At 43.7% G+C, this 26521-nt stretch overlaps 1 protein-coding gene across 2 annotated transcripts in view; it reads left to right on the forward strand.

The window, feature by feature from the left end:
• Positions 1–25635, forward strand: part of BCR (BCR activator of RhoGEF and GTPase) — a 135870-nt gene extending 110235 nt beyond the window's left edge. The window contains exons 1-8 of one of the 2 annotated variants that reach the window (XM_054006143.1): positions 5584–5794; positions 8389–8448; positions 8594–8703; positions 12318–12457; positions 13911–14045; positions 15000–15105; positions 16482–16644; positions 17949–25635. In XM_054006143.1, coding sequence (XP_053862118.1) covers positions 5633–5794; positions 8389–8448; positions 8594–8703; positions 12318–12457; positions 13911–14045; positions 15000–15105; positions 16482–16644; positions 17949–18038 — 966 coding nt within the window. In that variant the 5' untranslated portion in view covers positions 5584–5632 and the 3' untranslated portion in view covers positions 18039–25635. Of the gene's footprint in view, positions 1–5583; positions 5795–8388; positions 8449–8593; positions 8704–12317; positions 12458–13910; positions 14046–14999; positions 15106–16481; positions 16645–17948 lie in introns of those variants that run through there. The other variant, XM_054006142.1, reaches the window with a different exon arrangement.
• The last annotated feature ends 886 nt before the right edge of the window (positions 25636–26521 follow it).

A 26521-nucleotide genomic window follows, 5' to 3' on the forward strand; every position in this document is an offset into this window, starting at 1 on the left:
TTCTCAGTTTTCAATCAGGAAAACAAAACAAACAAAAATAAAAATAATTAAAATTGGTTTTGGGAATTTTTGTTTTCTGACAAAAACCTGAACGTTTTCAAGGAAATATTTCAATAAAATAATTTTTGACTGACTCTAAAGTCAGATTTCTACTGTAGCCCTAAATATAAACAGTCTCCCACTTTTGCATGTTTTTATTGGATTCCCCCCTCCCCCCCTCATTTTACAAAGAAACCCTCCCATCACATTTCTGAATAGGCTGAAATTAGGCCAGGTCAGGCTGTCCTTAATTCTCGGGAATTTCTGTCCCATCACAGTATTTTATTTTTAGGATCACTGTGTAGTTTAATAATAAAAAAAAAAAAAAAAGAGGGGGGAAAAAAAGGGATCCTAAAAATAACCACTCTGCTGGGATCTATGGTTGATAAGAATTGTTATGGGCCGATTTATTATTATTTTTTTTTTAACAGGCCAGTGAATGCTCCTTTTTAAAATTAGGAAATACGTCTAATATAACCAAAAAAAGTCCTGGGGATAAACTAGTGGGAATTAAGATTAGTGATGTCAGCATTTGCCTTTTGCTATTTTGAATATTTGTTTTCTTTCAAGACTTTTCCAGAGGCTTTTGGTTTGTGTCGTTTTTTTCACTGAATAGCCTCTGTAGCTTTGTGTTGTCATTATCCAGGTCAAAGTCTGTCCTCGGTTAAGATGAACCCCATTCTATGGAAGCCAGTGGGAGTGGGGGGAGCTTTTCGACAGCCTCGTTGAGCCGAGCTTAGCCTAGCCTCCCAGAACTGTCAGCGTCACATCCACATCCCCCCACTGCAAAAATGAGGAAAAAATTTATTTTGGCTAAAACCTCCGTGTATTCTAAACCATTTATTCTAAACCATTTCTTATTATTGTAAATCTGCCACTTCCCACTGCTGGTATTTGTGAATCACCAAACGCTGCGTTGCAGAGACAAAGACAATGAGTCTAGGAGATGAGGACTGTGTTTTCTGTGAAATTTTTATTAGTTCTGTCTGTTACATAATGGTAGAGGAGGAAGGAAGGCTGTAAATTGGTCCATGTGTGCAGAAAATTGTAGAGGCTTCCGGGAACAGGCAGCAGTTTAATGGCTCCCATTGCTCATATGTTCCTTTCCTATGAAATGTTTGACCTACCTCTTTTACATCCACATGTAAGAGCTTTATTATTGTTTGTAGACTCCAACTTTTCCCCAGATTTTATGAGCCTCAGAACTTTATTGTGAGTGTGCTGCTTGTGAACCTAGCAGTAAACCCCCCCTCCTAGGGCCCCTTCTCTCTGTCCTAGGAAGGGCAGCAAACTGAGCTGCTCCAACACCCTGGGTATACACAGACATGCCTACTTACCATGTCAGACGCACTGATAAATGAAGTGGTGACAGAAGATGTGCTGCTGCAGCATTTCTCAAATGCGGCCACTGTGGCTGCATGTGGCCACCAGTGGCTTATCTTGCGGCCACAGCCTCCTGGGCAGTGATGGGGGGGAGGGGCAAAGCAGTGGTCCCTCCCACAGGGCCACCAGTAGGGGTTGGACCCTGCCCCCCTCTGGAGAGACAAATGCAGGCAATTAGTGAGTTTCCCACCTTCTTGGGGACGATAGGGCCAGGCTCCAGCCCTGGGGGAGCCTGGGGGGGGGGGGGGGGCGCAGGCAGCAGGCTCTGGTCATGGGCCTTCAATCCCCAGCTGTGAGGCTCACAGGCCCATTGCCCTGGCCCCTGCTGCCTCCGCCAGCCCATCATGTGTCCCCCCCCATCCCCCACTTGCCCCCTACCAACCTCCCCATCGAAGACTTAATTTGTCCCCGGGCTTGCCAGGACTGAGTAAGTCTGCTGCTGTGAAAAGTGATATTTGTATGTTTGTTAATAGCACTTTTCACAGTAGCGGACTTACTAGCTAGCAAGTCTTTTTAAAAAAGCAAGCAAAAAAACCAAAAGTAACAACAACAAAGAAGACAAGAACCTGCAGAGCACCTTCCTTGTGTTTCTATTCTGTTTAGGGCCAGTAAAGACTAGCGACAACTACATTATTTTTATTATTGAGTCTGCAAAATGTTTCAATACATTACAATGATTTGGCTGTGTATATGAGCATGTGTGTTTGTCTTTCCTAAAGTTAATTAAGTATTTTAGGAAAAATGTGTCAGCGCAGCCACCAGCAAGGGTTGGTGGCCGCACTTTAAGGCCACCAAAAAATTTGTTGTGAGAACCCCTGTTCTAGCACACAGTGCAGGGCTGGGGGATGGTGTCAGGCTATTGTTTTGTCTTACCATAGCAGGGAACTCCTGGTTTAGTTACACGGAGACTGTCCGCTCCACTCATCTCTAGCTAAGATTTTTTTCCTCTCCACTGGGCTCTTTTGCCCTCTGGATTTTGCCCTTCTCCATCTGGCAGACTCATTGCCCTGTGTCTCTAGCTCTGCAGGAATTAACATGGATGCCTTTTGTTTACTCTTCTGACTCTGCATCCGGGTGAGTGAGGATGTCAGCGAAAATATGCCCAGCCCTGGGATAGGCTGCAAGAGTGAACTGACGCTGTGCACTGTGCTCCAGCTCCTAAAGCCAGTACGGTTCTGAACAACAGTTATCTTCTCTGCATGAGCAGCTCAGACAAGCCCAACCCTCTTTCCCCCCAAAACAGTGCTGGAAGGTCAGGGGGTGGGGGTGGGAAGGAGGATGTGACCGTAGAGCACAAATATTCTGATGCCCTGATAGCGGTTTGCCAATAGTCCTCTGTTGCCATGCAAGCCCATCGCCTGTATCTGTTTCGTTATCTGGGCTGGCTTGTTGAATTGCACAGGGCTCTATCTCCCTTCCTCTCTCTGTTATTTAGACCTACAGATAAATGTTTTTCATGCAAAACTGACAGTCACAGGCTGCAGCCCCCAAGATCCACCTCCAAAACCATTTACACTCAAGTTAATTTCAGAAGCTTGGCCATGCGGAACAGCATCTCAGCAATGAAAAGAGGGTGGAAATGAAGAAAGCTGTGGGTCATGCCTAAAGGGCAATGGGGGAGGGGTTAACATGTCAGTGGTGAGCTCTAGGAAGAATGGGTCCAGGCAGGACTGGGTGCTTCCCGAAGTAACGAGCCACAGACAATACAGTTTCCCATTGGTTATAATTAGAAACCGCTGGAGTGTGAAACTGCCATGGAAATTCAATAAAGAGAGGAAGTAATATGAATAAATAACATAAAATGCACTAACCTGAAAGGAGGCGTTTCTTGTTTCCTCCGCTTCCCTCTTCCGTCGATTCCTCTTTCTCTCAGTCCTTCTTCCCTTTCTGTATCTTTCCTTTGCTCTTTCTCTGAAAAGCCAATGCACTGTGTGATGGGTTACTGAGCCAGACCCCAGAGCCTTTTCTCCTGAGTCCCTGGCTTACCTTCCCCACCACCCCATGTCCTGCTGTGTCTCTGCCACTTGCCTCTCCCCTACGTTCCTAATTTGGGTCTCTTCTCCTTTTGCCTGACCCATGAGGTACTAAGTGCCCTCAGCTCCCATTTCCACCACCTTCTCTTCCTCCTCGTCGTCATTTTTACTTAAATGGGTGCCAAGGCTCCTCAGCTGCTTCTGGGCCGGGGTCCTTCCTGCGGAAATCCCTGTTGTGCTGAGTTGGTTTGTGCTGTTGTGATCTGTGCAGGATGTAGAGAGGAATTTGCTTGGCTCATTTGCGTTTCACTTTATAGCTCACCACAAGGAACACCAAGGAACAGGCAGCTGTGAAACTCAACGGGGCAATAGAGCAATTCTGTTCACGCTGCAGCTGAATATTTGCTAGCAACAGCAGAGTGTAAAGGTGGTCCTGGCCTGGTTTCCCTGAGCAATGAGGAGAACTATGCTAGCCAGACTCTGCTATAGACTGTCTTTCCTACCTCATAGGAGGGAGTCTGTAGCAGGTCTGTCCTTGTCCTCTTTGGTTGTAGAAACATGACAGACACAAGTTTTGACTGATTCAGGAGATGTGTGGAGAGATCCCTGGGTATTAAACCAAGTTTAATGAAACTTGCACACAGTCTGAAATCATGGGAGAGGCAGCCTTCTCAAAGAGCCCGCCCCAGCCTTTGGTAACACGCTTGGACTGACAACTTGTGTTGTGGCCTAGTTCGCTCGGAGCAGTTGCCCCGGGGGGGAAATCATCTGCAGATTTTGTTCTCTCCCTGGATGTTCCATTTTCCAGGTCATTGATCAATAAATCAGACCTAAAGCCAGTCAATGTGATCCTCTGCTTGTCACCACCCTGGTCCGGGCTGAAGTGTCTCACTCACTAGCACCCTTTGTCTTCATTCTCCAGGCCAGCACCCTGTCTGCTCCAGCTGCCCTTTCCCCACGCTGGAGGGCAGCTGTCTGCACGCTCCAGTATTGCAAGCTTGTTCAAAGCTAGGTAGATTATGTTCTCTGCCTGCCCTTGGCCCTGTTATTTCCTCCTGTGTTGTTAGGCCTGATCTTCCTGTCTTGCTCAGCAGCACCAAGTGTTTTTTTCAGGTCTCATTCTTTTACTTGTTTATCCCAATAGCACTTTAAATAACAATGTGAAAAGCACTTTAACCTTGAATTTTTATGATTATATAATATACAGGGATGGCACTTACCACCTAACCTTGAATTTCTCATGCACCTTCCTCCCAGCTTCCTCTCCATTGAGTACACACTGTTCTGCTTGGAGACGTTCCAGCCTGGGGGGAGTCGGAGTTCTTTCAATCCAGAGTTCAAGGGTGGGGGGAGCATGTGTTCAAGTGTGGGATGGAGGAAGGGACAGGCAGCAGAAGCTATTATATCAGCCTTCAGCAGGTACCAAGGCTCACTCACAAAGGGCAGTCGTCCATCTGGCTGTTGCTTCCAAAGAGTACTTGCCTGAGGTCGCTGACGGTCCTAACCAGCCATATGCCATGTGCCGTGGAGACAACGAACAAGAATGCAGTTGGCTTGTGCTTTGAAACATCTGTTGACTTGCATTCATCTTGCCAGACTGCTGTGAGTTAGTAATTGTGAGCCTCAACCCAACTGATAATGGAGGAAACTCTAACTGGGCCCTGCTGGTACCACCCCCTCGTAAAGCTTCTCGTGTAAATGTTCGGAACGCCCAGGCCCACTCTGAGTGCTAGCACCCAACTTTATCTCGCTCCCTGCCCTCCCGAAATGTAGCCACTGCTTCTAGGTTATGAATGCCCACCATTGTAAGGTGCAGGGCGAAAACCCAACCTGGTCAGAGAGCCGTGGCCTTATTAATCATGGGCGAGATCATCAGAAGGCCCATTTCAGCAGTTTCCTTAGTGAAAGGCCATTGCAGTTGGCTGGGCTCAGCTGTGCTGCATAGGAAACCTAACATTTCAGAACTGGTTTCCTCCTGAGCCTGGGAAGGGAATGTTTGTTGAAAGAGACCTCTCACGCTGCAAAATTATTCCAGCTTGGAAATTCTTGTGGTGTGGGTGGGAACGATGTAGATTGTGGCTGCCTGGCAGTGACTTGGCCGGCCTGACAGGAGGGGGCGGGCCTTCCGGAAAAAGACTCTTCAAAAACCTCTTGGCTAAGTGTAGAGCCTGGGGCTGCTGAAGTAACAGCGACTTGGCACAACTATCCTTGTTAACTTCAGACACAGTGCAGCCACGATGTGGGAACTGCTGGTTACCGACTACACTATGCAAGGGATCTTCAGATATTTCTACCAGAGCTGCACCTATCGGAGCCAGGCAGATTCAAGGGGGAAACACACACACGCCGGCAACACCACACTGTGGACTCATGTCCGTAACAAAGTACGCAGAGAAAAGGTGGGCTTGACTCTCTCGCCTCCTCTTCTTATCTGGGGTCTCTGAAACATAGGAGAAGGAGAAGCTTTTCTCTCTGGGCTTTCACATGTGTAACTGGCAGCAGCATCTTGCCCTGTGTGTTGATAGTTGGAAGTGGGGATTAGGGTTTAGGAAAAGGAGAGGCTGAACATACTCGGCAGAGTCAAGGATACTGTGGGTTGCATCACCCCTGCTTGTCTAGCATTCATCCTCCACTGTGCAGTGAGATGCCAGTGCTGTTATATTGGGGGGGAAGGGCAGGGCTGATGGGGTATCGGATTAGTGTTCGTTACTAAATTCCTTTTCATTTGTGCATGAAGGTGTATTTGAACCTGTGCGTCTCAAGGGGAAAGGTTAGTGCACTCGCCCGCCCCTTGCCTTGCATTTTTCAGGGAATAGACTGGTATTGCAAAGCCATGTCGGGAATCACAGATTTGTTTTGTCAGGTTCTAATTGCTGGTATAGCTCCATGTTCAAACTGTTGTTCCTTTTCTGTACGTTCAGTCTAAGCCAGTTGTGGCTCTTTGGAGGTGAGTGGTTCACTGATATCACCGACCTTGCTGGGGGATGTTCCTATAGAACCCGACAAGCTATTTCCCAGCCTCAGAACTTTCCTGTTGAAAGAAATCAAGCTAGGTTAGAAATGGAGACCCAGGATTTCATTTCCGAGCATGGTTTTGATCAGTGGATTCTCGTAACAACAGGGGTCTCTCTTTCAGTTCCAGGTGCATTTTCGCCCTTTGTGTTGGTGCTGAAGTGAAAAAGAATAGGGCAGGCCAGAGTAAGACACTATATCTACCTCCTCCTGTGATCTCTGGGCTGCTTTCCCACTCAGCTCTTCTCTTGCTTCATTCCCAAATCAGAGCAGGATTTTAAAAAAAAGTGGGAATTTCTTTCTGAGCATTGTGTGTGCTTCATTGCTTTGGATTGCATGTATAAGTCCTCCTGGATCACCCCATGTTCCTCCTCCATTCTCTCACTGTCAGACCCAGCAGTGGGCCATCCTGTCTTTGGAGCCTAGGAGAACTGGATGTCGCTCCTTTTGGAAACTGTCCCAAAGCTCCAGTGCTAGGGAAGCTTGACAGAGATGCTGGCGAAGCACTCTCTCACGCCCTGCTCCTCACTTCATCCTGGGGCTGAGTATCATGATTCCACAGTACTCCAGCCCGGCCTGTCTCTGGGAAATTGTGATCCAAATTCCCCTCTCGGCCAGATTGTAGCATTTGAGGCAGTGTGGGAGCCATAGCGCTCTTGGAGGGAATGTGCTTCAGGCAGCACGATCTTTGCCACATGTCCTCTGCATGTAGACGGCATCATCTGTTTGGACGGGGTGGCAGACTTCTCTCTCCACTCCCAGAAAGCTCTGTGGGCTGGTACAGAGGGGGAAACAGCAGAGTGCAAGAGCTGAAGACAATCTGACTGTAAGGTGGATGACCTTAGTAACCCCCCAAATCAGAGACTTATACATAAGAAGACCTTACAGCACGGGGGAAGGAGAGCGCTTGATACGGAGGACTTGTGTTCACTTTAATACACGTGTAAAGTGTTCCGCAACTGTGGTGATGGGTGTGTTGTGAGATCCTTGATGGATCAGATAGAAAGATTCTAAGTGATAGAGGCAAGACGATTATTATTGAAGATGTAATAAGTTACTAATCATCAGCAATTTCTGATTGTTGGAGCAGATGTTTATAAATGTCTATTCAGCATCCTTGGTAGCTGTTTCACTAGCAGGAGTTGAACAAAAGAGCTAGAAAAATTCGGATGTCCAGTTGGATGGAGGGGATGTAAAAGGCTGTAAATAGCTCAGTATTTAAACCTTATGTACCCTGGGCCTGTGAAACTGTACCCACAGAAAAGGTTTCCAAAGCTAAAATAAGACGACAGACACACACGCTCACACTCTCTCTCTCAGGAACAGGAAGGAATTAGGAATCCTATATAAAATATTTCCTAATTCCTGTTCTTAATCTTGTTGTTCATGACCTTTTGGAAATGAATGTTAAAATACTCTTGGAAGTGTATTATTATGGACCAAGCTGGTGCCAGTGTTTGGACTTGGGACCTGAGTTTGGGTTTGGGACCTGCAGCTTGCTCACCTGTTTTTTTCAGAGAGAAACAAGCCCTCGCTATTTCAGATCTTAGCCCTTTCCTCTTAGAAAATCTACTCTCTCCCTTCCTGACTCCCAATTCTCTGGGGTGGGATGATCCTCTGCTGCCTATTAAATATGGCTGCTATGTTATGGCAGTGAAGGAAGCTTCCTTTGCTATCAAAGGGGAGATTATTGGCTTTAGAAGAGCATTTTAGCTCTCTGAGGTTTTTCTTGTTGTTAAGTGGATATTGCACATTTGACACTGGGGTTTCCATAGACGCATGTGTGATCCATACCCAGCCTTGCTTAGAGTGCAGAACTCTGTAGGAGTGACCCGACATCTGAAACTCAGGGCTTTTCGGAGTCCCCTGTGGAAGTAAGTGGTGAAGGCATTGCCATGCAGACTTGTATAGATTTTTCAAACTGGCTGATTTAGTCTCTGAAACCAATTCTCAACTCACAAGCAACTTTCATGTTTTTCAGCTGGATCCTCAGGTGTTACAGGATAAAGACTGGCAACGCACAGTCATCTCAATGAATGGAGTAAGTAGAGTACAAACTGCTAGCACTGCTTCTTTGCCTGACCTTGTGTATCAGGTTTATTCTCTCTGTTCTTTGTCATAACAATTTGAAAAACAAAAGAAAACATTTATTGCTTGAAAAGTAACCACTAACGTCGTCCTTGCAGGTTGAAGTGAAGCTGTCAGTGAAATTTACCAGCCGGGAGTTTAGTCTGAAAAGAATGCCATCTCGTAAACAGACTGGGGTCTTTGGAGTCAAGATTGCCATTGTCACCAAGTAAGTTGTCAGGTCACACTTTTCTCCGTTGTTTTATTTTAAACACAGTAGGCCAATGGAGCTGCACCTACTTAAGCCCTCAGTGAATGGAGGTATGCAGATACTTTCTTGCCCTTGTGTGGCTAACACATGGCAATTTCTGCAGTCAGGAGCTGTTTCACATTCTCCCAGCTTCATCCTGTGCATGCGAAAAACCCTCCAAAACACAGCAGCGCACACAAACTCTTTCTTGGAAACCCAGTGTGTTTACTTTCAACATCTCTCACTCTGCTGTGTTCCGGAAACACCCTGGCCCTTTTCCTCTGTAGTTGGCTGACTTGGTCACGAATTTCCAAAGCTACTGAACGACAGTATTTCCTTTCCATACTCGGAAATGTTCAAGCTCTTTGGAGCCATTTGTATTATTTTAACCCCTGATCTTTTGTCATGAATCGTTTGCCAGAAGAAACCTGTTTGTTCGTGTTAGGTAATTTAGGAGACCTGGTACTTCCTCCCCATGGAATTACTATTAACTGGATAGCAGTATGACTGCTAGTTCTCCAAGGGCTGCATAGGAATCCTCTAATCACCTGCTAGCGTTGCAAGCTCACCATACTTACTTCTCGTCTACCTCACACATACAGAATGGGAAGAGACTGTCTAGGAAGGAGTACGGCAGAAAGGGATCTAGGGGTTATTGTGGACCACAAACTAAATATGAGTCAACAGTGTGATGCTGTTGCAAAAAAAGCAAACATGATTCTGGGATGTATTAACAGGTGTGTTGTGAGCAAGACACGAGAAGTCATTCTTCTGCTTTACTCTGTGCTGGTTAGGCCTCAACTGGAGTATTGTGTCCAGTTCTGGGCACCGCATTTCAAGAACGATGTGGAGAAATTGGAGAGGGTCCAGAGAAGAGCAACAAGAATGATTAAAGGTCTTGAGAACATGACCTATGAAGGAAGGCTGAAAGAATTGGGTTTGTTTAGTTTGGAAAAGAGAAGACTGAGAGGGGACATGATAGCAGTTTTCAGGTGTCTAAAAGGGTGTCATAAGGAGGAGGGAGAAAACTTGTTCACCTTAGCCTCTAAGGATAGAACAAGAAGCAATGGGTTTAAACTGCAGCAAGGGAGGTTTAGGGTGGACATTAGGAAAAAGTTCCTAACTGTCAGGACACACTGGAAAACACTGGAATAAATTGCCTAGGGAGGTTGTGGAATCGCCATCTCTGGAGATATTTAAGAGTAGGTTAGATAAATGTCTATCCGGGATGGTCTAGACAGTATTTGGTCCTGCCATGAGGGCAGGGGACTGGACTCGATGACCTCTCGAGGTCCCTTCCAGTCCTAGAATCTATGAATCTATAAGGCTGCAGCTCCTCAATGGGAGAGGTTTCATGGGATTGAATGTGCAGAGATGAGCCAGTTCATAACCTCTCTACAAAAACCGAAATTAAATCAGCTACTCAGGAAAAACAAACAAACAAACAAACAAGCTCTCTATGGACAGTTTTCATATGACCATGAGAATCCAGCTATTGTGTGATGTATATGAGTCTTGCTATTGCTGAAAATAGATAATCTCTCAGGGGGAATTAGCTGCTAAATTTTCCTAAACTAGGAACACAGAGTGAATTCACCCCCTGTGAAAAGGACCAGCTTAGGGTCTACACAATATGGGTAAAGTAGGACTTGTACAGTGCATGGGCCTTTTGCTGGCCCAGAGCATAGATGTGAGTGTCACTATTTGAGAGTAGTCTCGCTATAGAGGACACCAGCTCTGACTATTCTCGACTTTAAACCCTTGAGACTGGAATAATTTTGCTCATAATAACCAGTATCCAATGCTATTTTTATACCAGGCCAGAGGTCTCAAAATGGAGGGTTTTTTACAGAACTTCCTAAATGGATATTCTTCCTCTCTAACAGTGTTGGGCTATAGAAAGATGCTAGTTCAATGTCAGTATTTTCGTGAATCTATTTCAGGGGTAGGCAACCTATGGCACGTGTGCCGAAGGCGGCACGTGAGCTGATTTTCACTGGCACTCACACTGCCCAGGTCCTGGCCACCAGTCCAGGGGGCGCTGCATTTTAATTTAATTTTAAATGAAGCTTCTTAAACATTTAAAAACCTTATTTACTTTACATACAACAATAGTTTAGTTATAGATTATAGACTTATAGACAGAGACCTTCTAAAAATGTTAAAATGTATTACTGGCACGCAAAACCTTAAATTAGGGTGAATAAATGAAGACTCGGCACATCGCTTCTGAAAGGTTGCCGACCCCTGATCTATTTGCTGATTTGGTCAAGTAAACCCTCTAACATGGAGCAAGGTTCTTCTCTGAGTGCTTCCTCTTGTCCATTCCGTATTAGGTGTGTGTGCTCTCCACATGCGCTGGTGCTGGAATTTTTCCCCTCAGCAGTATCCATAGGGGACCAGCTCTGGTGCCCCCTGGAGTGGCACCCATATGGTGCAGCATAAGGGGCGCTGCCGGCTCCCTGCATCCTTAGTTCCTTCTTGCCATCAGTGACTGTGCTGGAACTTCTGCTGCTTCGGCTAGCATTGTTTTGTTCTCAGTCCTTGCGACTTTGAAAAGCTATAATATAGTTGTATATAGTTAGTAGTTCCTTAGGCCTGGTCCCCACTAAGTCCCTACTTCGGACTAAGGTACGCAAATTCAGCTACGTTAATAACGTAGCTGAATTCGAAGTACCTTAGTCCGAACTTACCGCGGTCCAGACGCGGCAGGAAGGCTCCCCCCGTCGATGCCGCGTACTCCTCTCGGCGAGCTGGAGTACCGGCGCCGACTGCGAGCACTTCCGGGATCGATTTATCGCGTCTTAACCAGACGCGATAAATCGATCCCAGAACATCGATTGCGTGCTGCCGGACCCTCCGGTAAATGAAGACAAGGCCTTAGTTACCCTTAGTAGTAGTTCTCAACTCTTCGTTAGTCCCAACAATCTTGCTCGGACAGGTCGGCTTCGGGACGCAGCAACCAGCATGGGTTGGACAAGAGCCACTGCTTAGCCCGATCCTAGTGGCCCGGTACCGACCGCTCTGCTGGTAGCTCCGGCTTGGAGCGAGGTTCCCTGACTGCGGGACAAGCCCCGGTACCGGCGGTGCCGACTATATTATCAGTACCGAAACCTGCCCCATGGCCCCAAGCGCAGTGGCAGCACCCCTTATACTTTGCCATGCGGGCACCACTCCAGGGGTCGCCAGAGCCAGTCCCCTACAGATACTGCTGAGGGAAAAATTTCCAGCACCGGTGCATGTGGCGAGCACACACACCTAGTACGGAATGGACATGAGCAACACATCTCGAAGAGCACCAGTTACGGAAAAGGTAACTGTCTTTTTCATCCTTACCGCTGTGCTAGTCTGCACCTCCTAAACACTTAAGTGACTAGTGATTTTGGGTGTGTCCATTTTTGGGTGCCCAGTTTGAGACACTTTTAAAGGGGCGGATTTTCACAGGGTGAGTGCTGACTCAGGCCTTTGTGAAAATCGTGGCCTAGAGCTCCTTTCACTCAAGCAGTCTCATCTTATCCAGTGCCTAATGTAACTCTGGTAGCCGAGAAAATATGGTTATGCTGTACTGAACTCTTCTTCCTGTTTTTCTCAAGGAGAGAGAGATCAAAGGTGCCTTACATTGTGCGCCAGTGCGTGGAGGAGATAGAGCGACGTGGGATGGAGGAGGTGGGCATCTACCGTGTCTCTGGGGTTGCAACTGATATCCAGGCTTTGAAAGCTGCTTTTGATGTCAGTAAGTATTTGTTCCCAAGGTTTTCCTTTGCATTATCTCCTGAGTTATGATCGCCTTTCAGGTTACTGTGCTATTTTAATCTCATGTAGCCCAGGAAGCATGAAGAGGTGGAGACCCTGGTGCAAGGAGTATCCTCTTACCCGGGCTGTGTGTTTTATTAGTGTCCTCCAGTTGTAGATGTTAACCTGAGGTATTCAGTGGAATGGACCCTTGTATTGAGAAATGTGCTGATTATTCTTCCCAGCAGCCCTGAAATGGCAGGTTTGTATGCCTTGCCTGGCCTTGCCATGCCATGGTAAACGGCAGACACTTTCCTCACGGGAAACAGGAGCAACCAGCAGTCTCCTTTTCCACAATGTCAAGGAGAATTCTGGATTAACAGGAAGTCCCCGTAGTTGTTTGAGACTCTTGTTTAAAAGAGCACTGGCAACATCAAAACCACTTACGAATTTTTTTTTAAAGGATTGGATAGAGAAGCAGAAAATTCTGGTTATTGGAATGTGACTGGGAGTCTGGTCTCCTGAGTTCTCTTCCCAACGCTTCCCATTAGTGCTTTGTGTGACCGCAGGCAAGCAAAGCTTTCTCTATTTTTCAGTGTGCCCATCTGTAAAATGGGATGATAATGGTACTTGCCAAGCTCTGTAAAGCATTTTGAGACTCTTGGATGCAAAAGGGGCCCATGTTGTTGCTTCACTTTAAAGAATGTCCTTACCTGCGTTCTGGGTTTCCAACACCCTGGGGGAGGAAGGATTGATATACATTTTAAAAAATGCTATTTTTGTGTAAATGCAAACACATTTTATAGGAGGCTGGTTTTGGTGAGTGGAGGTGTTTAACAAAATTTACATTTCTGACCTAAATTGCTTGATTTTTGTCTCTTGAACTCTGCTTAATTGGGAGAGGCTGAAGGGTGCTTCTGATTGTACTAGAGTTCCAGATGGGGAAGAGGCTGTTGTTAGTTATTATACAACATATTATTAGGAAACTGAAAAGCATGTAATTGACACTGGCTCAGCCTCATATGGGGCTTGATCTGGGTCTCATTGAAGACTTTGGAAAGACTCCCATTGACTTCACTGTGTGTTGGATCCAGCCCATGACACTGGTACAGCAGAAGTGATTCTAGGTAAAGCTAAGTTTGTTTTCTTGCGCCCTCCTCCCATCCCCAGCAGATGTAAAGCTAGATGTCCTCCTGGCTGTACGGGGGTCGAGCTGCAAAGTGGTCACATTATAGCTACTCTGATCTATTAAGCGGCACTGGGATAATGTAAATGGAGAACTCAGCAACCAACCTGAGCAAAGTGACTACAGGTGATGAGTATGAGCTATTTGGGTAGGGTGAGAAGATAAATAAAGGATAAACAGGGGGAACCAAAAAAGAGAACAAGAATAAGGAATGACTGAAGGACCACCCAGCTTCAGTACCTGTATGTCTCCCTGCTTTCTCTTACAGACAACAAAGATGTGTCCGTGATGATGAGCGAGATGGATGTTAATGCCATTGCAGGGACATTAAAATTATACTTCAGAGAACTGCCTGAACCCCTCTTCACAGACGAACTGTACCCCAACTTTGCTGAGGGCATTGGTGTGTAATAGAAGAAATCATTGATACCTATCGTGCTAAGTCTTACAATGCTCTTCTCTAAGAGGCTGCTCCTGAGGCCTTAGGAAGGGGTTTACTCAATATGAAAAATCTTTATAATATTAGAAGGAAGCCCTGTGGCAGACTGTTGAAAAGGGAGGCCGGGGCTATTTCTCTGGCTCATGAGTTGCTCAGAAGAGAATTCGAATCCTGCCTTACTGTGCCGGTTTTAATGTGGGCAGTGGCTTCACTTACCTGCAAGAATGGAAAAGTTCAAGTTCTAGGATAAACATTACCTACCTATTAAGAGAAGAGAAATTTGTTTAGGCCCTGAAATGGTATCTGTCCTATTCACTCTCCAAAGGAGATAAATCTGCTTTGGGATGGGCTCTCCTGTGTTGACCCAGAAGGGAGGCATCTTAGGCCATGTCTACATTTACCAACGTCAACGTTGCTGCGATTGATGCAGCGGGGTCAATTTAGTGGGTCTAGTGAAGACCCGCTAAATCGACCGCAGAGCACTCTCCTGTCAACTCGGTACTCCACCGGAACAAGAAAAGTAAGGTAAGTTGACAGGAGAGCATCTCCCGTCGACACAGTGTGGTGTAGACAACGCAGAAAGTTGATCTAAGCTACGTTGACTCCAGCTACATTATTCACATAGCTGGAGTAGCGTAACTTAGGTCAACTTACCCTGGTAGTGTAGACAAGGCCTAAGTGTTCTGAGTCTGGAATGCACTTGTGGTCTCCTGCACAGAGGAAAGGATTCTCCATCACCTGTCTAACAGGGGAGAACCGAATTCAGAGGGGGCGTGAGGCTGTGCCTGGATTGAATTCTGAGCCTCTTGTCTCCATAATGCAATTGCAGCACATTAAGCGTCACCCATATTTTCTCATTATTTATACACTCTCAGTAAAGCTCTCATTCCCTTTATTTTTTTTTCTCTCCTCCCATAGCACTTTCAGACCCTGTTGCAAAGGAAAGCTGCATGCTGAACTTACTGCTCTCGCTTCCAGAACCCAACCTCGTGACATTCCTTTTCCTTCTGGACCATTTAAAAAGGTAACACACAGAGCCTTTAGACAGGTGCATTTCGTGTGTAAATCAATTCCAAGTGCTGTGGAGAGAGGTGCCCCTTTCTTGGAGATGTGCTGTGTCACTCAAAGAGCACCTTCACTGATTTTCATTTTCATTTGCTCTGTATTGAGTAATGCAGGTAAAATAGGCCTGGTAAAGTGCTACGTCCTGTTTTCCACGCTCACTGTTACTGAAGCCATTACCGATTGTTCCCAAGAAAGGGATAAGAAAGATCTTTACAGTGAAACTGTGATCTGCAACATACACACACACACACACCTCCCGAAGCACACCCATAATATTCTCCATAAAATCACACTTGCACGTGAACGAAGTAACCGAACACAGTAAATGGGATAAATCTTTAAAAGTTTTGACTATGTTCAAGGGCTCTTCCTAGAGCCTTGTCTTACCAGATATTTGCACTTTAACACCACTCGTCTTTTAGGAATTGTAACAATAATTTTTGTGTTGGCAAGAGATTGTTCCTTGCTGTGTGGGGCCTGCCATATGCAATTCACTCTCCCTTCCTAGCTGTATCAGTCCTCCCAACTGTTTGACATCTATAAACCTTCCATTTTCAAAGGTGCTTATTACTGTCACCCCATAGTTAGATGTCTCTTCCTCTTTATCCTTCTCCTTACTTAAAGGCCTTTTTTGGTCTTATTTCTTTGCCATTTTTTCAGGGGACTTTATTATATGGTGCTTTTTGTGTGTTTGTAATTACTACAAGATTATGGTAGAGTGCTCAGTGCACCTTAGTATTCATTAAATGAGCTTGTTTATTACCTGCACAGTGTTTTCATTTAAGAAATTTATTTTTTTTAATATTCATGTATTTGCTTTGTGTTCATGCTAAGGAACTGTAGAGAAGAAGGATGGTCTTGTGGTAAAGGCTCTGGTCTAGGAGATCTGGGTTTAGTACCCACTTGGGCTGTAAATCTACCCCACGCTAATGTGCCATGCACTAAGTATCAAGATGGACCCTGCTGCTGCACACTTTGAAATGGGGTTAGATTAAAGCACACTACAGAACTTGTAGAGCATGGCGGCAGCAGGATCCACACAGATAGTGCATTTAGACAAGCCCCCGTGACTGTACAGCATCTAATCCAATAATCTAATCCAAAGTACAAATAATAAAAATGTGAGAAAGTCTAATGGCCTGTGGTACACATGATCACAATGGTCCCTTCTGGCCTTAGAATCTATGAATGAGACATAAGTCGTATAGTTGCTTATTGAATGTCTGCATCTAAAACCTCTTAAAAGTAGGTAAAAATAAAGCTGCTTAATAGGAATGTTTCTTTGAGCCACAGAATGTAGAAACACCCTCTTTCTCCGTTGTTTTTTCCTCTTAGGGTTGCCGAGAGAGAGAGCATCAACAAGATGTCCCTGCACAACCTGGCAACTGTCTTTGGACCAACGTTGCTCAGACCCTCAGAGAAGGACAGTAAGATTCCTGCTAACCCAACCCAGCCTATAACAATGACTGATAGCTGGTCACTAGAAGTCATGTCCCAGGTAAAAAACTAAATATTTTAATTAATCTGAAAGAAACAATATTTTAGCCTCTTTGTCCAGAACTGGGCTACCTGCAGTCATTCCAAGAGGCTTTGGCAGAACCATCCTTAATAGTTGTTTTCCAAGTTGGGTGATGTAATATCTTTTATTGGATGAACTTCTGTTAGTGAGAGAAGAGCTTTTGAGCTATACAGAGCTCTCCTTCCGGCTTTCCAGCACAGTTTAACTAGAACAGCATGTTCAGTGTGAATGAGGATTATTTTTAAAAAATCATGGTAGCAAAATCAGTGCTATAAACTACCCTGCTAACAAGCCATAGGGTTAATCTACAGAGCAACTTTCAACCATGTGAGGCTCAACACCATCTTTAAACCAAGTTTGGCAGTGTTTGCTCAGACCGTTCAGCATATATCTGTACCAACTCGGTTGCTAGCACTAACATTTTGGTGCACCCACATCAACTATGCATCCCAGCTCTGTGTGTACTTAGGTGACAAGAATCCCCATAACACACATCTCACAGTGGCTTAGTAACTGGCTCTAGGGCTAATGGATTATTGCTACAACTAGATGACATTTTTCAGGTAAATAGTTTATCTGATGAAAAATGCTTTTTGAATTGACCTAAAACTGTTTGCAAATTTGAGACAGATATTTTCACCCATTCATAAAATGGTGAGAGAAAGAAAACAAGGAGGAGGAGGAAGTGCTGTGGCAACTCCTTCTAACCTTTAGCTCGGTGGTTAGGACACTCCCCTGGGATGTGGGAGACCCAGATTTGAATCCCGGCTCTGGAACAGACCCAAAATGGACTTTTTTGATTCACCAGAAATTCCAAAATATTTGATTTGGTTCAAACCAACTCAGATTTTATTTTCAATTTTTCAAAACTGCCACCAAACCAAAAAATCAGTTATTCAATCAGCTCTAATTGTTGGTGTTTTCCACGATGCTGCTTTTCCTTCCACTCTACCATGTGTACCAACCTTCAGAAAGACTTTTTGCTGGTTCCAGAATTTTGTCCACAGATACCTGCCAAAAGGCAGTGTCGGCATTTCCAGTATGCATGCTAGTTAAGCAGGTTACACTGTTGGATTCTCTGGCTTTGGTAAAGGTGAGTTAATAATCAGAAAGATTTCAAAACTGGGCTGATCTGGAATATTGACAGCTTCACCATACCTCAGTTTAACATGTAGGATGAAGAGAGAGCCATTGAAACATTGAAGTTGACTAAATATTCATGATCACGCTGTGCACTGCAATATAAGTCTGATTTACGATTTCATCTCCCTTCCTTCTTCCAGGTTCAAGTTCTTCTTTACTTCCTGCAGTTGGAGACTATCCCCACCCCAGACAGCAAAAGGCAAAGCATCCTCTTTTCCACAGAGGTGTAGGAGTCTGGTCACAACAAGGGGGCTTGTAGAACTGTTCTTGGTGTGAACCTGCCACTCTGAGAACAGGAGGACTGTTTCTTCTTCAGACATTACTGGCCTGCTCCTGTCATGAGGAAGCATAGCCTTCAGTGCTTCTGCTGTTTGTCAAACAGAGCTAAGCTGAAGAGAAAGGAGAAACGCCCTCTAGTTTTGATCTGTAGAATAGGGAAGAATTGGACTGGACATGGAGCTGGGCTGAAAGGCTCCACTAGAAGGAACAACAGACACTTTAACAAATGCAACACAGAGTACAGTTGTTGCTCTTGGGAAGATGAGAAGGTATTCCTCATTTTTATGGATGAAATTGATCATCAAGAAGCTTCAAGCTTTCTACACGAACACTTGTCAGAATGCCCTTCTGGGGTGAGAGGAGAATTAAAGGCTATATCACAAGTGTGTCTTTAATAACTGCTGTTTTAAAGTACTGTTCTGGGCCACAGAGAATAGTATCATTCAGCAAGGGGATCTTTGATTCCTCCACTGAGAAATTCAAGTCTTGATTTGAACAGGGTTTTTAAAAAATAAACTAGAAGTTTTGTGTACAACTGGACCTGTTGTTTTTTTGTCTCTCTCCAACCCCTTCCCTTGTAAATGTTTGTACAAACTCTAGGAAAGGGGGTATCCTTTTCTTGCCTCTTTGTTGCACTTCTGACCTTTTCTTTTGGTGTCAAAGGAGCCAGACCCACTTGCATTATACAACAAATAAGTACAGTACATGAAAGAAAAGCAGGGAGAACTAGGCTGAGCACTTTAATTCCATTATCTGAAACAAACAAGCTCACTTAGTTGTTTATAAAGCAGAGGCAGTGTTGTCCAAAAATGGTTGCTAAATTCTTTGGGACCTTCAAAATTGAAGGGAAACGCCCAGCTCTCCACACAAACAGATGTTAATACCTGTGCTAAAATAAGCACTACAAACATGTACTGAAGTATCTTCAAGTGTCTGGGGACAAAAAAATCAACAGCTGTCTTTCTTGCTGGCTGCTTAACCGAAACTTTTATCAAAATGACATTTTTGATACTTGAATTTTTTGACGCTTTGTATGTTGCTTCTACAAGAGTCTTTTTCTGATAGATACAAATACTTTGATAAGATATGTCAGAATGTACTGTATGGACAATCTGCTAACAGGTAGCATTTTGTGTTCAGAAATTCCGACCCTGTTTGAATTAAGAGCAGTGCAGGAATTTCTATAAAGCTACACATAGCAGTACAAAAGGTGGGACCTAATACCCACTCCACTTACACCTGTGCAGCCACACGGACGTCAGTAGAGTTACATGGGTGTAAGTGGGAGCAGTATTTGCCTTGGGAATTGTAAGCCTAAGCTAACTGCATGGTCTCGCAACCAGAGGAGGCTATTCAGGTCATGAAACAGATGTGCCAAGCATCTGGGGAGAGATTTCAGCTGCATCAGAGTCTCCCTTAGCCTGTACTACCCACCTCACTATGCAGTATCCACTTTAGTTGCAACCATCCATCAACACCCTGGCTTGAAGAAAAGGGCAGTCTGAAGACAAGAGAAAGAAGGGGGAGAAAAGCAATTTTTAAAATTAACCATCTGCGTAGTTGAATCATAAGCAGCATTTGGGGGGTGGGAATGCTAAAGAGAAAAACCAAATCTTGTTATGCTGCATTTTCTGAAGCTCTCAGAACTCTCCGCTCAGAAAAATAAGAGGAATCTTCCAAACAAGAGGGAGAAAAAAAATAAAAATAAAAAAAACAAGGGAAACTATTTAGCAGTCAACATAATTGACTGCTGCATAATAGATGTTGTTGTACTGTGAAGTGGGAAATTCAAAAGAAAAATATAAATTATTTCGATTTTGTGAGTATCTCAGCATTTTGCATGCTATTGTAAGGATTCTTATAGGCATTTACTATTGTTTAGCACCCCTCTTTTCTTAGGTCTGGGAGCAAATCTCTGTGTGTTGTAATGTACAACTAGAAAATCTCTCGACTGTATTTCCGCTACATTCCAGTTTCCCAACCCCCTTGCTATTCGAACCCCTGAGACAGAAAAGTGTGTGTATTAGGAGGTGCTTGCAGGGGGAGGGTGAAGGGAAACAATAACTTGGTTTAAAAATGGTTTGTTTGTTTGTTTTTTAATTTTTGGCCTTTTGTAAAACTAAAGGTAAAAACTAGGCAATCCTGAAAGATACTGTCTCAAGAAAAGGTTACAGACCAGTAACGCACTCCATTGTTTTCTGCTTTTATGTACTTGTTTTTAAATAGCAGCTCTGTAACAATCCTCTGAGTCAGCTGCACAACCACCCACTCCTTTACAAAATTCAAATGTATGTTTAATATTTTTGAGGCAGCAGCACTGCAGATTTTTCTAGTTCAAAAATTCGACTCCAGTCAGTGGTGATCATTTACCCCTTTTGGTGTTTGTAATCTGTGAGTGCAGTGTGCAGTGTTTAAACTGGAAAGCAATACCATAATGACTGTGCCAATTTACTTTTGCCTGACTTTTTTATTTTTATTTATATAGGAAGTATAATTTTAATATTAAGTTACCAATTTATATTGTGTAACAATAAGAAAATTGCTTCTGCTTTGGTTACTGTTACAGGTTGTTGCTTTTAGTTTTTCAGTACAATACAATGCTTGATTCTGCTGTACCCCTATCTAACATGCAGGCATGTGGATGAGAAGAATTTTTGTAGTTAATTTAACATAACACACGAATTATTTCGGTTGAGTATGAGTGTACGTTTTCCCCAAAGCTGGTAATTTTGGGCTGGAGAAATAGCACATCCTAGGATGAGGGTGAGACCGTTGATTTATTTGAAATGTGAGAATGGAGTAGTTGAGCTTCCCCTAGAGTTGTAAGCTTTACAAATGGACTGTGCTTTCAGAAATTCAGAATTCACAAGAGGATTTTTATTTCCTCTGCCTAGAGATCCATTAAGATTCTTAAGCCACACTAAACAAAAAGTGATGGGCACAACCTAGCTTGGGCCAAAGTCCCTTCTGATTACCACAGCTTCATATTTCTGGCTGAACTTCTTGAGAAAACCAGGCTCTCCCATTTTACATTTAAGAAGATGCAACACAGATGGTGTGACTGAGAAAACTGGCAAGAATTTCCCCCTAAAGTTGATTGTGACGTGTGTTGGGCGCTAATACTTTTTTGGATATCGGCATCTTTACCAGACCCTTCCAAGCCTGTAGTGTTCAGCTACTTTAATTTGAAACCTTAGAACATTCATGTAGGATTTTCCAGATGATTTGAGCATTGTCTGTATATCACCATTTGTTTAAAAAAAGCAACAGTCTCCTTTCATTCAGAAATAGCTTTGTTTTTGTTCCTTTCGATTTTATTTTATGTGTTGAGTAGGCTTTTAAACCAGCAAAGTAAAGTAATATTGAGTAAAATGGGCAAATAAACCATGAAAAGTAGCTTTTGAGGATTGATAAAAATTACTTAGATCTGTTTCATCTTTGTGTTCGTGTGTCATTTTATATTGGGGAAAGTGTTTTAGTTGAAACCAAATTGAAACATATTCATTGAAATGCTGCTGGTGAATTTTACTCTTGCACAATTTAAAGAGGTGAGGTAGTGGTTAGGCTAAATCAGGCTGTACTTTTATATGCTGCTAACTTTCATTTTATCAGCTAAGGGCAAAATATAGCAATGCTTGATTACCTTCACTGATGCTCGCTGCCTGCCTTCATTCTGAGCTTCAGTTGCTAAGTGAAGTACAGGGCAATCAATATGTAGCATGTGATGTGAAACTGCAACATTTCTGTAGGCCACTAGGTGGTGCAACCACAGAATCTGTTAATGGGAGATGCAGTATTTCACTACTTACTCATTTTAACTGTTCCCTAATCTGATCCACTGATATACTGTTATGTTCACTTTCTGTATAGGTTCATTTAAACAAATGTGATGTTCTGTAAAGTGTATAAAGGATCTCCTAACTTGCTCATTACCCACTGCAACACTTACAGGCATTATGGTATGTGTTCACTTGTCTCAACTGTGCCATTCCTTGAAAATGCAAAGTGTAAATTGATCACCATGGCCTTTGAAGGTGCTTAAAACCTGCATCTTAATAATGGGAAAATAACACCCTCCTGTCCATCATTTATTTCAGTGCCTACTTATGTACTAAGGTGACATTATTTTGGGGGCAGCAGTTCTACTTTGGAAACTTTTTTAAAAAGAATTTGAAATGTTCAAATGAACTCTGCCCTTTCCTTTTTCCACTCGGAATTTCAAAGGAGGAAGAATTTTATTACAGGAAGACAGAAGCGTTCACATTGTGCGTATGTGCCTTGAAGAAATATGTCTTCTAAATCAGTTACTTAGCATTAAGACACTGATCCATACTAAGCTAGAATGAAAAGTGAGTGTTAAGGCTCAGTATATAAAAGTTCTCATTGAGTGTACCTCGGTTGACCTCAAAATCAAAGGGAATCTCCTTTAAAGGAAGCTCTTACAGCGGAATAATAATTAATATCCACCCTCACGCCCCACCGATTTTTGAGTAAGAAAAATAAAAATATGAGAGCAGCATGATCAGGAATCACACAAATCACATGGTCTGGCAAAAGAGAAAACAACCCCCTCCTTAAAAGTCACAGAAAAAGCCCATGCACCCAGATGTACGCTGAGCTAAGATTGTATTGTCAGTAAACTAAAACGTGATTGTATTCAGCACTTAGTCTGCCACTTATGATGTGCTGTAATCCTTTTTTCTTGCTACTGAAAGCTGTTACATTCCAATGACAGGTATTCTGTCAGGTCACTTGTCCTCAAATATGGTTTTCTTTTGTTGGGGGGGGGGGGGGGGAAGCTCTATACATTAGTGGTTGTAACAACAAAAAAGGAAGGGAGGAAAAAAGCTCATAAAACCCAGTCCAGAACTAGAAAATCCCCTGGAAGTTGATTTAAAAAAAAAAAAAAAAGCCAACCTCAACACTGTGAGCATAAAATATCACAATATTAAATAATTGTGAAGTGGTCACAGCAGTAGGACCAAAACAACCTTGTTATGGAGGCTAACTGAAACACCCTGAGTCATCTTCTCTCCTGGGCACGTCTCTAGGAAGTCCAGTCTGCCTTTCTAGGGCACACAAAACATAGCAATGGAACTGCCAACAAGCAGAAAATATGGAAGTGACTCATGCTATTCCCCCCCAGCCCTGTTGCTGCATCTCTGTGCACTACTGTACTGTACTGAAATCTTAGGTGAGGCCATTGTAAAATAATGCCTATGCAGGTGATCTATGCCTATACTTTCCATGTCCTTGGCTTTCCTTCTATCCTGGAAGGAGAAAGAAGCATCTCTTTTCTAGCAGTAATCTGAGTGACTTCATGTCCATGTACAGTGTATAAACTGTCCTATTAGCAGACCCAATTATTGTATGGCTGTTCCCGGATATGTCGGAGACAGTTTAGACTTTGAGTGTACACTGGACCAACTGTGCTACCGCTTTGGACTTGCAAGGCTGCACCATTGTTTAGAGACCTGATTAAAACAGTTTGGTTGCATTTACACCCTTAAGGATCCATGTTTTAAACATGTCTGAAAATTATAGTACTTCAACGAAGTGCCCCAGCATAGGAGTAGTGTCTTAGGCCCTGTCTGCTCTACAGCTTGATATGTACTAACTACAGTTATGTTCAAATACTGTTGTCAAAAACATTCCACATGGATTTGCCAGTATGATGGCTGTTAGAACAGCGATAGCAGTTTCTCAGTCCAGTGGAGACAGGCTATTTTTTAAGTCTTATTAGCCCAAGATGTGCTCCAGATTAACCATCTAGCTACTCCATAGCCCGGATTCTGAAAGCAGTTGTATCACAGGGCCTAGTCTTATCTCCTAATTTATGTGTGGAGGGGATCTTGTGTGTGTGGAACATACCTTCTTGCATGGAAGGGGAGTTGAGTTGTCTAAGTGGCAGGACCTCTCTGCTTATCCCAGATGCAATGGAAGATGCTCTGTGAGTCTGGGGTTTCTGCACAGATAATGGACAGGGCTTCCACGAATATTGATCACCTATTGATTCCCCAGATCCCCACTGCTCCCAAGGGATGCATGGAGTTTAAGTATGGGCCTCACCGCCTGTTCAGTACAGGAGCAAATCCACCTCTTCCTCCACCCCCAGTGGAATCATCAAGCATCAATCTTTGCAAAGAGAACCTCACATTTCCTCCCTTTTAGGCCCATTGAGGAAGCAACTGGGCCTGCAGTAATGAATTTGGGTGCAGACATAAACTGTGTCAGTCATGGTAAACTAAAACCATATTTGAAAACGGTTTCAAATACTTAATGCAGAAAGAGCCATAGCAAATCCTTCACCGCAGTACTTCCTAGCCTATCCCCTACCTGATCCCTTCTTAAGATACTCACAGCCTGATGTCTTGGATTGGGCTTCTCATCAACTTTTTAAATATTTGAGGGCTTGTCTTCACTACCCGCCTGGATCGGCGGGTAGAAATCGATCTCTCAGGGATCGAATTATCGCATCTCGTCGTGACGCGACAATCAATGCCCAAATTGACGCGCGTACTCCACCAGCCCAGGTAGGAGTAAGCGCCGTCGACAGGGGAGCCGCGGCGGTCGATTTGCCGCCGTCCTCACAGCGGGGTAAATCGGATCAGATACGTCGAATTCAGCTACGCTATTTGCGTAGCTGAATTTGCGTATCTTAAATCGATTTCTCTCCCCCTCCCCCTCCAGTGTAGACCTAGACTGAGAATGCTGCACAACAACTGCAACTTGGGAGCATTGGGTAAAAATCAGAGTAGATGTTTCCAATTATGAGTATCCAAGCTAAGATCTTAATACTAAAAGTGACTATGAAGTACTAAAACTGGAAAAGAAGGATGTTGGATAACGGAGGAAGTCTGAATGAAACAGTGACTTTAAAAAGAAAATCTCAGAATGGGACATTGTGAAATTTATGTCCTTTCTGTGTGTTTAGCAAAAAAATAAAATAAAAACCAAGCCTTCTCTTGCCTATGTAACTTGTGTAGTTTGTTCTTATCTCTACAGTTGCAAGTGTTTATAATCCATGCAGAGTTCAAAGGAAAGCAGATAATAAAACTATTTATTTAAATATAAATACAATTAAATTATATAATTAGTGCTAAAGTATGAGGTGTAGAAGAAACTTGTTCATTGTTGGTGGGTAATTTGAGTTTCACCGTAGAGCTAATATTGTCTGCATTGTTTAATACCACCGTGTTTCATGTTAAAGACTCTGCTTTGACATTTTATCCCGCTATTGTTAGTGCTTCAATACCCAATTAGTGCTCTGTTTTCAAAAATTGAATAAATGCCCTAATCCTAAAAGGTGCTGAGCACACGTAACTCCCATTGAAATTAATGAGACTTGCAGGGCTCAATAGCTCTCAGGATTAGCCCCAAAGAATGCAGCAGAGAAAAAATTAAAAAATGGTCATGCTGGATTTTTTTTAATTTTCTGAAGATAAATGGCATAAAAAAGGATCCAAAAACTGTATTTGGAAATAAAAATCTAAGGCTTTTTTAGCCGTTGTTTGTACACAAGGTTAAATAAAATCTCCTGTATCTGTGTTTGCCAGGTTCCATTGGTCTTATTCAAATACACACTGGGCCATGAAGGCTGGACTGAATGCGTGAATGGCATTTGATAACGTGTGAATGGCATTTGTTAAAAGTTTATGACGTACAATTTAATCTTTGGATTTTTATCAAGTGCTATCTGCAAGATGATAATAGGATGCTGGATTAAATGAACTCCATGACCCAGGTTACAATTACTGCGGAGTTAAATGGAAGCTGCTGTGAGATGTACGTGCAGACAGTGGCAGGTGCAGAAGAGTTTATTTTAGGGCAATGCCAATCTTGTTATAGGCGTATTGCCTCAAAACTAAACCAGCCATAAACTTCGTCATTTAACACGACTGCGTAGAGCCGTTAGGTGCACGTGATACTTTGCAGAGAGAATAAAGACGTGGTCCCTGACCTGAGGCTCTTGCAAGTTACACTGAGACAGCCATGGTTTGTGGGCATACGGCTGGCAATATTTAATCAAAGTGGAGGGATTTGCAGCTTGGCTGTACAGTGACGGAAGTACATTGAATCAGGAAGGGGAGCTCCCAACACACCAGTCAAGAAGGTGGGGAATTCTGGGTGAGTACTGCTTGCTTACCTAAGCCAGGAAGAGGAGGGGAAGCTCTCCTCTGCTTTTAATAAAGGAAGGGGATGTGCTCTCCCCTCCAGGGCTATCCTGTGTACAGGAATTGAAAATACAGTTTTGACTGGGAATTCCTGTGCACTGACTGGCCCTGAGCCAATCAGAGAGCATCTCTTTGCAGTTCAGTAACCATAGAACAATGTCTCCCAAACTGTGTGCGATGGCTCCCTTGGGGAGCTATGAGTGTTTGGGGGGGATTAATCAATATGCCATTTCCCCCCCCCCCCATTTCTAGGCCTAAAA

The sequence above is a fragment of the Malaclemys terrapin genome, chromosome 16 (assembly GCF_027887155.1).
Source record: "Malaclemys terrapin pileata isolate rMalTer1 chromosome 16, rMalTer1.hap1, whole genome shotgun sequence".
Classification (NCBI taxonomy): domain Eukaryota; kingdom Metazoa; phylum Chordata; order Testudines; family Emydidae; genus Malaclemys; species Malaclemys terrapin.